Raw genomic sequence first — 14,760 nt, forward strand, 5'->3', positions numbered from 1 at the left:
GGTGCTCAGGGAGTGCGGCCTCCAGGCTTTGCATCGCCTCAACCCCGTCGGCCCCCCACGCCCTGCACCCCTCCCAAGAGGGAGACCACTGGGGCCACGTTGATGGCAGGCCCAGCTTGCAAACGGGTGGACGGCCGGGTGCTGGGAGGGACTCTGCGCTCCAGACCTTCAATGCACCCCCCCCCACCGCCGAGGGCTTCTGTGCACCCCGGTTGACATGGTGGCTAAGAAACTTCCAGGGTGGGACGCCTGGGTGGCTCAGTGGTTGAGGGCCTGCCTTGGACTCAGGGCGTGACCCTGGGGTCCTGGGATCGAGTCCTGCATGGGGCTCCCTGCATGGAGCCTGCCTCTCCCTCTGCCTGTGTCTCCACCTCTCTCTCTGTGTGTGTGTGTGTGTGTGTCTCTCTCTCTCTGGGTCTCTCATGGATAGATCAATAAAATCTTTTTTAAAAAAAGAAAAAAGAAACTTCTGGGGAGAAACCATGACCCAAGGTCTGCTACCAGTGACGAGACACGTGAGCTCCTGTGTGGCTGAGAGGGCAGGGGTCTCTGGCCGGAGGCTTTGAGGAAGGACAGCAGGGACCCTGAGAGGACAGCCAACACTGTGGGAAGGTCTGTGAGGGCAGGTCCCATGGCTATGGGACTGATGGCGGGGCAGGGGACACACACGAGGGGCAGGAGGCCAGGGGGCCTGTGTGAGCAGGGGCTCGGGGCGGGGGATGACACTGACACCCCAGGACTGGGGACATCGGTACTCAGGCTCCAGAGAGAGCTCAGAGGGACCGCAGAGGCCCTCTGGTGTTACTCTTTTTATACCAGGGGGACATGTGGCCCAGCCTTCCGGGGCAGGGACCAGGTCGGGGTCTGCAGGGGTCTGGTGTGGAGGAGGACGCGAATCCACGTTGTAGCTTCAGGTAAAATGCAGGATTTCAAGCAGATCCTGTACTTGGCAGTGGGCTCCTTCGAGTCTCACCCAGACCCTCCCCGGGTCACTCTCTGCTTCTCCGTTGCCCCTGCGGGGGGCCAGGAGTTCGACAAGGCCTGGAGCAGGTCAGCCGTGCGGGACAGACGCCGGCTGCGGCCCTGGGTGGGGGTGGGGAGGGCCGGGGGAGGCAGGAGCGGCCCAGCAGCCCCCCAGGCCTTCCGAGAGGCCCTTGCTGGGCCCCAGGGCTGCACCGACATGGCCTGCGGCCCAACCTGGAGACCACACCCCCCAACCCGGCCAGCTCCTCTCGGCATTCAGTGCCTCAGGAGGGAGTGGTCACCGGAGGCCCCATGGGGAGTGAGGGGTGGGGGTCAACCTTCTTGAGCGGGGGTGATGGAGGAAGAGGAGGGGGGGCTGCCCCCGTCGTTACCTGCCAGGTGGTGACAGGTGAGGCCGCTGAGCCCTGGGCTGGGAGTCAGGAATCCCGAGGTCTGATTCGGGCCGGTGTACACGAGCTGTGTGACTTTGAACACGGCCTCTCTGGGCCTCGATCCCCTCATCCGGAAAATGGAGGGGTTGGGCTAGGGGACCCTCAGGGCTCTCCCAGCCCAGGCATCTCACAGGCCTTCGAGACTGAGCTTTCCCCCCTCAACGATGGAGCTAGACAAAGCCACAAATCAGACAGGTGGCCCCCTTGCCCCGTGTGGTTCGACGGCTGAGGGGTGGTGGGGACGCGGGGCACATGGTGGGCGTCCACGTGTGGGAACAGGTGGGTGGAAGCTGCACCTCAGTATAAGCAACTGAGCACAGGATCCAAGGAAGAGAACAGATGGGGCACCCGGGGGGGCTCAGTGCTGAGCGTCTGCCTTCAGCTCAGGCCGTGACCCCGGGGTCCTGGGATCGAGTCCCGCGTCAGGCTCCCTGCATGGAGCCTGCTTCTCCCTCTGCCTGTGTCTCTGCTTCTCTGTGTCTCTCATTAATAAATTTTAAAAATCTTAAAAAAAATAAAAGGCAGATAACAGAAACATGTAAGGAAACTCCCTGGTGGAGCTGTCTGAAAGCGGGACAGACGGTCTCTGTGGGATAGTGAGCTCCCCATCACCAGAGGTGTACAAGCCGAGAGGAGTTTCAGGCGTCTCTTGGGCTGCCGGGATCACTGACCCCCAGACACTGGCGCTGCTGTCCCAAGCCTGTGTCCCCCTGCTCAGACCCCCACGCAAGCCGGCGCCCCACAGCCCTCCCCTGAGCAGTCGTTTTCCGTTTCAAGGCCCCCGACGTCATTCATTGATGCGCCAGGATCGGGAGAGAGGTGTGTGGAGAGAAACTCGTTTCTAATCATAGTTGAGACACCCGAGCCTTTGAACGAGCTCCTCAGGGAAATGAACAACTTCAGAGTGACGTTATCGCGGGCCTGACCATGCGCTTTCCCGAGGGGACGCGAAGAGGCAGAGCGTGGGCTGCGGCTGCGGGGACAGCACGGCCCCGGCCCGGCCACAGGGCCAGGTGTGAGGTCTGCAGCCCCCCCCCCCCCCAGGCAGCTCTGGGGCCCAGAGGCTCCTCCCGCAGGCACAACAGGGAGAACTGACCCACCGGCCACCAGGGGCCTCGCTCACGCCCCAGCCAACGCCGGCTCCCGGGCCCCCAACAGAGGCCACCGACCCCACCAGGCAGGAAGTCCGTGGGTGAGGGGAGGAGCACGGTCAGTGCCAGCGAGAAGCCGGGGGCTCACCCCTTCTGCGAAGCTGCCGTGCACATGTGTGTTGGGGTGCGGTGGGGAGACCAATCCACCAGGTGGGCTATTTTTGCTCTTGGTCCCTTTGTCCCTTGGAGCGGCTCACGAGCTCTATGTGCATGCAGAGTCTAGCTGGGCTCGCGAGGGGCCAGGAGGGAAGCCCCCGCCTCACCTGCCCCCCTTGTCGTGTGAATGTGGGGATGCTCTCCTATTTGAGTGCAGGGAAGGGGCCCGGGAACCGCAGAAGAGGGGAGGTGACCAGGCGTTGGCCACGATCCGGCCGGCAGTGACATGGCAAAGAACAGAGCAGGGTGGCTTGGGAAGCACGAGCCCGGGGTGGCCTGGAGCGTCGCCCGTCTGTGCGGCGGTGGGGGCAGTGCATGCGCCCAGGAGGGAGCGGGCCTGCAGGTGAGGCAAGGAATGGGGGCGGGGGGCACTCTGCACCCCAAGCCCAGTGTGGCCACACCCAGCCAGGGCGTCCCTTCCCTCTCTGTGCCCCCGTGCCAGTGGCACCTGTGAACCCCAGCCCCCCCAGCGCCCCCCACACCCATGTCCCAGCATCAGCAAAGGCCGTGAGACTGCCAGGGGCACAGTGCCCGGGCGGCCCCTCCCTGAGGCAGGTCGGGGTGGCCCCGGCGAGCTTGAGGAGAGAGACACTCCACGCACACCACCGTCTTTCTTCACTCTTTACTGTGTAAAAATAAACTCAACAATTCATGTCGTTTCAGCAAGAAAATGAAAAAAAAAGCAATACCAGTAGAAATAGTGCATTTCCAGAATTGCTGATGGGAGGTGGCAGGTCCCATGGTTTTGACCCATTTGATACCCAAAAGGCTGCAGATCATATGAAAAATGTACAGCTTTGGTTAGCAAATAATGAAAAAGTAAGATACGTCGATTCTCTTTCATATTATACAGTATATACATTGTAACAATATCAACCAGAGGGGGTTTGCTTTGTTGTATTTGTTTGTTTGTTTTTGGCAAATAAGACAAGATCGGGACTCTAAGTATTGGGCTTTTTTTTTTTTTTTCTCCTCAATGACTTGTTCCCTTTGGACAAATTGCACTTAAGTCCACTGTGCCCGGAAGTGACACGTTTCCCATCATTAGCTGAATAAATGTACGCGCTGTGTTTTAAGAGATGAAACCACGGCTGTGTCAAGCCACATTTTGGTTGCCATGAGATTATAAAGCGTTCTATCCTCTTCGTGTTAGCAACACGCAACCCTAGTTTCTTCTACCGGGATTGGAACTGACCATCAAGTCCTGGACTTGATGGGCTCCGAGGCAAAGGGTCCACCACGAATGGGCCAATTCGCATCCTGGTCCCCAACACCTCTGAGCACACGTGGCCCCTCTCTGGAGCTCATTGGAATGACTGAACCTCACGCCGGCCTCTCCCCCCCTTCACTGCCCACAAGACACCCCCTTGGTCTCAGGTCCCGGGGCTGGTGACAAAGTGATCTTTGCAGTCTTAGAAAATAAACCGGGAATCTACAAAAAGGAAAAGAAAGCATACAAAATGTATCTCTTTCTTCCAAAATACACGCTTTCAATCCTACATTTTGGCGGAGCCTGAAAGTATTTTCCAGGGAGATATAGGTTGAGTTAATTTTATAGGTTTGTCCTTTTCTTTCATAAAAATACTCTTGTTTGGTAATAAACTTTTTTCTTCTACAGTAAGAGAAATAATACTGTGTTATCAAAAGCAAGAAGGCTTACGATTCCAGTGGGATCTAAGCCCCGAGGGCCCGGAGAGCCTCTGTCGGCAGCTCCCCCAGCTCGGACACCCGGGGAGCTGTGGGACACCAGCTCGGCAAGAGCCAACACCGCCTCGGCAGTGCTGTGCATCTTCTTATTTTATAAAACGGCTTACCTGAGATAGGCATGTGGTGTTCAGTGCAAGAGGGAGCGTCGGTCAGATTAAGGAGATGGGAGACTACGTGGATTAGATCTGTGGCTGTGTCATCGACCTTTCTCGGGGCCAGCAACGTGCCAAGTGTGAACACAGTGAGGGAGTCAAGGGGCTTGGCACAGGCTCCGGAGAGGGGCGGGGAGGAAGCCAAATGTCAGCTTCTGTCCTCGGCACCGCGGGGGTGCGGCCGGGGAGGGCGAGGAAGGTGCACGGGGCAGGGGGGCCACGGGGGTGTAGGCATAGCGTCTGGGGTCGGCTCTGCCCGGCTCTGGCAGGGGCAGAGGATGGCTTGTGGTCCTGCACGGACAGCTCCCACCGGGCCCGCGGGGGGCACACGGTGGTCTGGGGTCCGCTAGATCATCGGCAGGGGCTGGTGGCAGGTGCTGACAGGGGAGCACCCAGCACCCCCCCCCCTGGGCCTCTGCCTAAGCAACAGCCGCCGGGGGCTGAAGTGAGGGGTGGGGCCGACCTGGTCTAGAGGGGTGATTCCAAGCTCTCGCTCCGTCCCAGTCATGGGCTCTGTTTAGGCTCCTTGTCAACCTACATGTGAAAAATACTTCTTGGTGTGTTTGGGGAGTGGGGAGGGGGAGAGGGAGACGGCTCCCTCGCCGGGCCTCCCCCGACACCCTTGGCTTGCTTCTCCAGCCATTTTCGGTAGCTACGTGGATGGTCACGGAACGACGGGTGGCAGTGCGCACACAACACAGAACCAGAAGTCCATGCAGGCAGGGGGGACACACATCGGACCAAAGGAGCAAGGGACGCGCCACCCCAAGGAACATGCAAACACAGAAGATCCCTGCAGATCCAAAGATGCCACAACCCGACGGGCTCTGACGAAGCACGATGGTCTCAGAAAAAAGCCACTGTTGAACCACAACACGCAGCGCGCGCGCCCGGCCCGCACCCGTTCTGGGGAACGGCCACCGGGTGCCGCGCGGACGCCCACGTGAACACTAACACAGAGACAACAACACAGACACACACAGATGCACTAGGTTTCCGACACAACACGGACCTGCGTTTAAGGAGACAGGTGCCCCCGGGAGGGACAGAAGATGGGAACACCTGCTCATCCCGAAGAAATGTCTGCAGCTGTAGATGAGCCAGGCAGTGCGGGAGAATTTCTAGAAAGACGTGCCAGCCTTTTGCTAATTAGACTCCTGGCGACAGAGTCCAGGGTGCGACCCCCAGATGGTACAACAGAGCAGGGAGCTCACCGTGGGCGTGATCCGTCTTGGAGCGCGCTCTCCTCTCCTCCTCTCTCTCTCTCTCTCTCTCTCTCTCTCTCTCTCTCTCTCGACACGCGTGCACACACAGAAACACACACACACATACGCTCCCCCCGCCTCGGAAGGACTAGGAGGAAATGTGTATGGGTGCTGTTCACGGCGGGGAAGGAAAGGCTCTGGGGGGCCTGGGGGTCACCAGCTGGTGACGGGAGGGGGCCCCTGCAGGACCTGTGATGGGGAGCGGGTCTCAGGCCCTGCCGGGCTCCGTGTGGAGCTCGGAGGCCCTGCCCCGGGGAGGACTGGCCGTCAGCCCACGGGCCCCGGGGGTGCGGGAGGAGGGGGGCTGTCAAGATGAGCTTGGACCTCACCACCGCGCACGTCCAGCATCAGGGGCCCGACCTGGCTGGGTCTTAATCAGAACATGGGTTTCCTGGTCCAACGGGTCCTCCGTGGAGCTGACCCATGGATGCCTCCGGTCCCTGCCGCCCAAGGCCAAAGGCGAGGGGGCCTCCTGGGCCATGGGAGGGACCCCTCATCCCAGGGGCGCCAGCTGGCAGCCGCAAGGGAGGGACGAGCCTGGGGGCAGGCACCGGTGCTGGGCCGAGCTGAGAGCTGGGCATGCAAACCAGCTGGGCGGGCGCTGGCCGCTCCCCGAGGCCGGCCCCCCGCCCCCACCCCATGCCCGGCCCCAGGGCATGAGCTGCCACCCCAGGGCCCCGTCGGGGACGATCCGCTCCTGCTACGAGAGAGAGTCTCTGCGGAGAGGCCCCCCGGCCTCGAGCCGACCGCTGAGAGGCACGTATCTTCCCACACAGAGACCGGCCGCGCCGGACAGGGTTTGCGAAGACAGACGCGGGCGCGGAAGAAGCCGCGCGGCCCCGGGGCCCACGGGCGGCGCGGGCTCAGCAGGTTCACATGTTCGCCCCGTCAGGGTTTCCCGACACCGCGGAGGGACGAGGAAAGGAGCTAGCTCATTCTGAAAGAAAGCGCCTCCCCGAGACACACACACTCACACACACACACTCACACACACACACACACACACACACACACACGACCTCACCTACGCCCGCATGGGCCTGCGAGCACGAGCGGGGAACCAGGGTGGGCTCCCCCAGGGGAGCAGGGCCTCCCCTGGGGCACAAGGGCGAGCCAGGCCGTGTGCGTGCGCGTGGGCGTGTGAGGGCCTGAGTCACTCCTGGGGAGAGGGAGAGAAGGAGACACGAGAGGGTCATCACCGCACAAGCAGGGGGGAGGCTCGGCCGGCAGGAGCCTCAGTTGATCTGGCGACAGGCTTCGAATGTCCACTTGGTGGCCCCCCCGTAGATCTCGATGTGGGACTCGGCCCAGGCGATGACGTTCCCCGCGAGGGCCTTGCTGCTGCAGGTGGCCAGGTTGTACACCTCCCCGGGGGTCAGCTTGCGGTCCCAGATGTTGAAATGGGCCAGCTCACCCACAAACGCTTGGGTGGCATCGAACCCGCCGCCCAGAGTGTCCTCGAGAGAGAAGCAGAGAGTGAGGGTGGAGGGGGCCATGGGGGGGGTCTCTCGAGGGGGCACGTGATGTGTCCCCATCAGGGGCTCTCTCACACGGACCCCCAAGGATATTTCACATCCTGTCTCTGGGTCTTCGGTGACGCATCGGTCCCCCTCCCACGGGGAGCCCAGGAAAGGGGACACTACTGGCCACCTGTGTCCCGGATGCAGAGCTTCTTCCGGGAACACCTGCACTCTGCCTCACCTGCGGGCCGTCCCTCCACCAGCGAGGGGGCCAGCGAGGGGGCCGCTGGGGCCTGGCACCATCACAGGAGCAGGGCCCGGAGGAGCTCAGGTGTCACTCCTTGAGGAGCCCAACAGAACAGAAGGCCTGGGACACTCCCACCTGCGCTTCCCTCTGGCTGCCCAGCGGGACACAAGCAATTTCCAGGAAATAAATCACGCATCGCTAACAGCGGACTAGACTTCCCGTGCCCGGGGGTGTTGCTGCAGCCCCCGAGAGCACACAGACCGAGCCCACTCCTGCCCGCAGGGCAGGGACCCTGCCGCAGCTGCCGCACAACCGGCTTTCCGTGGCTCCTTCCCTCCTTGCTGCCCCCGGTAACCCGGCCACCCGCCTGCCATGGTTCTGGGGCTCCTCCCCCCGCAGCCAGCATCCCCCCAGCTCCCAGGCCAGTACCTGCTCCTGGCCCAGCACCAGTACACCCTGCGGCTTGATGGGGTGATAGGGTGCCAGGTTCTCGCCATTGCCACCCTGGGTGCCATCCTGGTAGGCTTCCCAGACCCCGTCCCGGGTGGTCCAGGTGATGCAGATGTGGTGCCACTGGCCATCGTTGATCACAAAGGGCAGCTTGGCCACCTGGGAGGAAGGAGGACACACACGACGCGATGGACACAGGGCACGGCACAGGGTCAGTGATCGTCGCCACTCGCTGGTTCAACTGTTACTCTTCCCATCACGACATTTAAAATAATTACCATGGGCCGTTAGGGAATTGTCTCGGCACCTGCCCCCCGAGACCTTATCGTCCGCCAGCCCCATCCATCAACAAACCATGGAGTCACACAGGAAATGTGACCATTTGTCAAGGGCCCCTAAGGTCCATCCGAACACACAACATCCTCACCGCTCCTCACCCTCCTCCCTCTTTGCTGGTCTACAAAACCGGCCCTGGGAGGGAGAGGCCCACCGCTGGGGTCTCAGCTCACGGCTACCGTCTGGGCCTCTCCGCTCTCCTGCTAGGTCTACACTGCACAGCCTCTGCAGACTCCGACGCCAGGGGGCACGGCACCGACCCTTTTAAAGCGCAAGGCCAGCCTCTGGCCTGGGATTTCCCTCCCTCTCCAGCACTGGGGGGTGGGGGAAGGTGGATGGTGCGACCCATAGACCCTTTCACTTGGGGCTCAGAAAGGAACAGCCTTCCTGGTCATGGCATCCGCAGTGAGGGCTTGGGTTCCAATCCCCAGCCTGAGCTTGAGATGTTTACTAGCGGCGCTGGCACAGCGACGAGGGGGTTGGACGGCTGGCAGCTCGTTCTGAGCTTCGCAGAAGGCCAGGGTGGAGAAGGCTCCCCGTGGGGACGAGGCCGCACCCTCCAAGAGCCCAGGGGGCAGGGGTCGAGCAGGGTATAGGTCTGGACTCTGGAAGAATCTCCACCCTAGAATTACCACCCGGGGAGCCTCTGCGGTCCTCCCCCCGAAGGAGCAAAGCCAGTTCTGCGGCAGGCGGGGGAGGAGGAGCCAGGGATCGATCCCAGAGACGCAGGACCCTCTGGATCATCCTCTGGCCTCCCTCTGGGGCAGTTCCAGCTTCACCCCGTCCACGGAGCATGGCCAAGGGCGCCCTCCTGCCTGTCATATCCCCCCCGCCCCGAGTCCTGCCTGCCTGCCCTTCTGGTGGGGCCATAGCCACGTCCCTGGCTGTGTGTCCCCCCTGCTGCAGACTCGCCCCAGCAGCCAGGTGGGCCTGGGCCCCCACGACGCTGTCCTACAGGGCCAGGTGGGCAGAGCCCCTACCTTGTCGTTGATGAGGATTTCCATGGGATTGTTGCCCCACTCGATGAGCACCAGCTCGTTCGCCTGGCCCGGCACGGCGTAGGAGAAAGGTGTGCCCACCCCGGGCGCCGCGCTGGACTTCAGCCACATGCACACGGTGAACGCGTACATCTCCGGCAGGCTCTTCTTCACCTTGGCGTACATGTAGTTGGTCCGCAGCGGGAATGTGAGCTGGAACTTGTCCCCAGGGCGGTTGTCCTTCTGACCTGGAAAGGACAGGACACAATCCTGTCATCTGCACCTCAAAGCACTTGTCCCTGTCGTCGTTGGAAACCGACGCCCCCCCCCCCACGCTCTGGGAAGCGGGACAAGCACACTGCTCTCCCTTCTAGAATAGCTGAGAGGGAGGCCCAGCAGGGTCAAGCGTTGCCCTGCCCGAGGGCACAGGGCCAGAACAAAAGAGCTGACCCACGATCTCTGCACTCCCTGGTCAGGCTCCCACATCCTGCCCCTAGGGAGGCAGGGGGGGTGGGGGGAAGCGTGCGGGGCTGGAGGCTTCCGTGCCTAGGCTGTGCGGTGGGCACGGGCAGGGAATGGGTCAGCGCTCAGCGGGTAAACCGGCCCTTGATGGTGCAGCCCCAGGGGCAGGGGGTCTCCTGCAGCCTGGCTCCACCCCAGCAGCCCCTTCACAGACCCGATTCCAGGGATGCAGGCTGCCAGCCATGTTCACAAATACTCGTGTTGGATTCCCACCTGAGACAACCAGGCCCCCGGTGCCCAGCGCACTCCTCTCAGGCCCAGGACGTGCTGCAGTCCCTGGCCACTCTCCTGACCCGATCAACCAGCCCCGAGGACTCCGGCTATTTCCAGAATCCCATCTACCCCCACGGGAGGGAAAGGCGTTCTTCTGAGGCTCTTCTAGAGTCGGCGTGGAGCCCCGCACGGAGGGCAGGACAGCAGGGAGCCGGCCCCCAGCCCCGGCCCAGCGGACTGATCTGAGCACTGTGCCACTCACTCTCAGGGAGAGCTTCCTCTGCGTTTCCTGAAAAATCAGGCTCCTGGCCTGATAGCTTCCCTTTACACAACAGCCACCAGCTCCCTGCCTGCCAGCGATGTGTGTCTCGGGGAACGCTTGTCTGCCCCCTCCCCACCCACACACGCACTGGAGCTGTGGCCCTGGGTGTGGTGTGACTGACTCCAGGCAAAACATTCCAACCCAGCAGTGGGCACAGGCACCAGGCTCGGAGCCAGGAAGACACACACCTGCCAGCTCCTGGGTGTGCTCCGGGGCTCGCCAGGGAGCCCAGAACTAAACAGGCCCCCAGGCCAAGAATTATTTCTAGAAGGCATCCTGCTGGGCCAGCAACCCGCCATCCAAGTCAGGTATCCGGTAAGGAACTAAGGAACGGCAGGGCTGGCCCCCTGAGGGCTCCCCCAGCCATCTCGGCTCGCATTCCCGCACCCCCCAACACACACCTTGGAGCAGATCCAGCCCCTGGCCTCCCTAGGGGGTGGTTTTCATTCCCCCAACCTCCCCTCCCTCCTTCCCCCTCCTCCCCCCTCCCTCCCCCGTCCCTCCTTCCCCTGATCTGTTTTTCAGTTATATAACATGCCTTAAGATGGCACTGTTTAAATCCAGCCGGCACATTTTGCGGTCCAAGAAGGGTCACGTGGCCCGGCTCCCAGCCCAGGACCCCCCCCCCCTTTTACAACCTTGTTTGATTTCCGTGACTTCAAGGCTGAGCCCAGCTCATCTGTGAGCCCCGGGGTGCAGCTGGGGCTGGCCAGCGTTGGTGAGCCAGGAACCACAGGACATGCAAGATGCCAGGGCTTGTGGGTCACTCAGGAAATAAAACCACGGGGAGGGGTGCTCACCTGAAGCGGGGAACCCGGAGATCCCCAGAGGACACCAGGGGTGCATTAGGCGTGAGAGAAAACCTGCTCGGGGACCAAATCCACTGGGCACCGGGAGGACCATCCCCAGCCGGGTCCCTGTTCTCTGCTGGGGACGGGGACCAGCTGGAGCCGGTCTTCCTCGGCAGGGAGGGCTCGGAGCGCCACAGCTACAGTGCAAACTTACTGAAGATTAAACAAATCGGACTTGGAAAAATCCTTCCAGTGTGTGTGTGCAGGGGGTGCAGCCGACACCGATGAACCCCTTCCTCACTCCGCTTCCCTTCCCTCCTGAGGTCCCCAGCCCAGGGGGCCCCAGACCTACCAGGAACACCGCCTGGAAACCCAAAACCCAGGGCAGGGACTCGCGGAGCGGGAAGGGGCTGGAGGAGCTTCAGGGCTTTTACAGCCTGGAGCTGAGCGATGCAGGAAGCCAGGACCCGAGGCAGGGTCCGGTGGCCCAGGGAGCCCGGCGGGGCGGGCAGCATTTGGGAGGGGAGCCCCCCACCCCGACCGCCCCGGGGCTACCTTTCTCCAGCTCGCTGATCCGCTGGTGCAGGGAGGTCAGGGCGCTCTCGATCTTGACCCTCTCCTCCGTGTCGTTCTTGGGGCCACCCTTGCCCTCCTCCAGAGTGTTCACCCGAGACAGCACCTGCCTCTCCAGGTCATCGATCTTGCTCTGCAGCAGATCCTTGAGGCTGTTGGTCTGGCTGGAGGAATTGAGCCGGCTGTACTGCTGCGGGGGTGCAAGGGCGGGGGGAGCCACAGCGTTACGCGCGGAGCGGGACCCAGCGCAAGGCCCACGGCGCGGTCCCCTCAGGGCGAATGCGGGGGCGGCCTGGCCGTCTGCGGGGCCCCTGTCGGGCATCCGGCCCGGCCGGGGCGGGGTGGGGGGGGTGGGGGGGGTCGGGCCGGGGCGGGGGCGGGGGCGGGGTGGGGTGGGGCAGGGCAGAGGGGCGCGCGAGCCGGAGGGGCAGCCGCGGCGCGCGCGGACCTCGAGGTTCTCCAGGCGGGTTTTGAGCGACTGCAAAGTTTGCCCGAGTTGGCTGAGCGTCTCGGCGGCCGGCGTCCGGGACAGGTCGCCCATGGTGTTCTTGCCCGCGCCGGGCTGCTTGCGGCCACCGCCGGCCCGGGCCTCGCCGGCGCCCGCGTCCAGCGTGCTCTGGCTCTCGCAGCGGCCCAGCTTGGTGGTCAGCTCGCGGATGGTCTCCTTCTGGCTCAGGATGGTCTCCTTCTGCTGCAGCACGGTCTCGCGGAGCTGCAGCACGCTGCTCCGGAGCTCCTCGGCGCCGCCGGCGGCCACGGACGCGGCGCACATGTCGGCGTCCACGGGCACCGAGGTGCAGATGAAGCGCGTCGGCCCGAAATCCTGGGCCGCGCTGCCCAGGAGGCAAAGGGCGAGCAGCGCACAGGTGCGCGCGGCGCGGGGGGCCGGCATGGCTGCGGGCGCTGGGACGGCGCTCGGCGCGGCTCGGGGCTCGGGGCTCGGGGCTCGGGGCTCGGCTGGGGCGCGGCTGGGGCTCGGCGCGCTCCGGGGCTCGGCGGGCGGCCCGCGCTCTGGGCGCCGCGCTGCTCGGCCGGCCGCGCAGTCCGCACCGCCGCGCTGCCCGGCCCTCACTGCCGCCCGCGCTGCGGAGCCCGCGCCTTTTATGCCGCCGCGGGAGGGGCCTGGGCGCTGCCGACGTCAGCGGGGGAGGAATCCCGCTTTAATTGTCTGCGGCCCGGCCCGGCCCGCGGCGCGGCGGGGGTCCTGGGGGCGCGCCCGCGCCCGCGTCCTCCGCGTCCTCCCCGCCCCCCGCCGAGCCGGCACCGCCGCCCCAAGGCGCGAGAGCCGCGGGAGGGGGGCGGGGGGCCGGACTGCAGGGGGGGCCACCTGCGTGGTGCGCCCCGATCTCCGACGGGGCCACGGGCGCCCGGGAGACCGAATCCGGTTGCACGCGCTGGGGCGCGCAGAGCACCCTCGGGCCCGGGCGGGGGGCGCTCAAGGCAGGAGCGGGTCCTCCGGGACTCGAACCGTCTACACCCGTCTGCGGGGGGGAGGAGCGCTGGGGAGCCGAGCCTCGCGCCGCCGCTGAGTCCAGAGAGGTGGTGGCCGAGCTGCCGCGGGGCTCGTGCGGGGCTGCACAGCCGGGTACCCCCGGGCGTAGCGGTCCACGGCCCAGGGCCTGGCTCTCCTGCCCCCTCCCACAGGCCCAGGGCTTTGGGGACCGCGCCACGCGTCCCGGGGGAATGGAGGCCCGCGCCCGCCCCCGCCCGCGCCCCCGCCCCCGCCCCGCGGGCACTTCTCGGACGCAGCCCTGGCGACCGAGCCTTTCCTGCCCGCGGAGCCCGCCCGATTCCGGCCCGATTCCGGGCAGACGGCGCCGCGGGGCCGGACGCTCCCGCAGCCCCGGGGGAGGCGCTGAGGCCGCCGCGCTCCCGAGAGGCCCCGGGACCCTTCCGCGCCCCCAGCGCCTTCCCGTCTCCAAGGCGCGTGTGCGCGTCTGTGTGTGTCCGTGCGCGCTGGGCTTTCCGGCCCGCGGGAGCCCCCTCTCGGCCCGCGGCAGGTGGGGGGGGGGTCCCGGCCCTCGGCGGGGTCGCGGCCCGGGCGGAGCGCCCCGCGCGGTGGTTCTCTACTCACAGTCACCCCCCCCCCACGCCCTGCACCTGCTTCCTGAGTAGCGGCACCGCGAGGCTGGGCCCCGGCTTCCCGTCCGGGTTCCGACGCCCGGTTCGGGGCTTCCGACAGGCCCGAGCGGCCGGCGCGCCCTAGGCGCTCCGAGTGGGGCCCCCACTGTGCGCGGGGGTCGGGCTGCAGGTGCCAGCGGGAGCCCGGGACGAGCGGCGGTCCCGGCGGCCCCGCGGACGCCCCCGCACTGCCCCGGCGCGGGGCCCAGGAGCCCGGGGTGCGCGGCCGCCCGGGGGTTCGAGGCGCAGCCGGCTCCGTGGCGACCTGGGTCAGAAACCGCGCCCCCCGCGCCCCCCGCGCCCCGCCGCCCGCGTTCCTTGAGCGCCTCATCCCTGAGCCTCCCCGGAGCCCGCGCGTCCTTCGGCCTCCGCTTCCCGGCGCCAGAGGGACCCCGCGGGCCGCAGCGGCGTCGTGGGCTCCGAGCCCCGCCGCGCCCCCCCCCCGCGCCCCCGCTGACCTGCGCCCCGACCTCCCCAGGCTAGAGGCCACTCGGAGGCGAGGGGTCCCGGGGGCGAGGAGGTCCAGGGCGCAGAGGGCGCGTGGGCGCAGGAGAAGAGCCCCGCGGGGCCCGGGCCGGCTGCGCGGACGGAGCGGGAACCCCCGGCCCGGCCTTGAGTCCTGAGCCCGGGGCGGGCGGGGCTCACCTGCCACCTGCGCCCACGACGCCGACGGGCCCAGGCCGGACTTTCACTTCCGGGAGAGGAGACCTGGCACCTGGCACTGAGCTCTGCAGGGGATGGAGCTGCGGGCCTCGGAGGGGAGGTGGGCCTGGGGCGGTGCAGGGCACAGGGGCGGAGGGGGGGAGCAGTGTGGAGCTCCAAGGGGAGGACACGGAGGCCCAGGGCCGGACCCCTCCACCCCCAGCCCCCTGGAGCGCTGCAACCCCCCCAGAAGGGCAACC

General features: G+C 65.4%; 1 protein-coding gene across 1 annotated transcript; it reads right to left on the reverse strand.

Annotated features, from left to right (window-relative positions):
• Positions 1–5,841: 5,841 nt before the first annotated feature.
• On the reverse strand, positions 5,842–12,630 carry NPTX1 (neuronal pentraxin 1). The gene is made up of 5 exons (XM_055316338.1): positions 12,186–12,630; positions 11,720–11,927; positions 9,320–9,564; positions 7,983–8,162; positions 5,842–7,303 (listed from the first exon to the last, which is right to left on the reverse strand). Exons 1-5 carry the CDS (start codon positions 12,627–12,629, stop codon positions 7,082–7,084), a joined length of 1,299 nt encoding a protein of 432 aa, XP_055172313.1. The 5' UTR covers position 12,630; the 3' UTR covers positions 5,842–7,081.
• Positions 12,631–14,760: the final 2,130 nt, after the last annotated feature.

Source organism: Nyctereutes procyonoides, unplaced genomic scaffold (assembly GCF_905146905.1).
Source record: "Nyctereutes procyonoides isolate TBG_1078 unplaced genomic scaffold, NYPRO_anot_genome, whole genome shotgun sequence".
Lineage (NCBI taxonomy): Eukaryota > Metazoa > Chordata > Mammalia > Carnivora > Canidae > Nyctereutes > Nyctereutes procyonoides.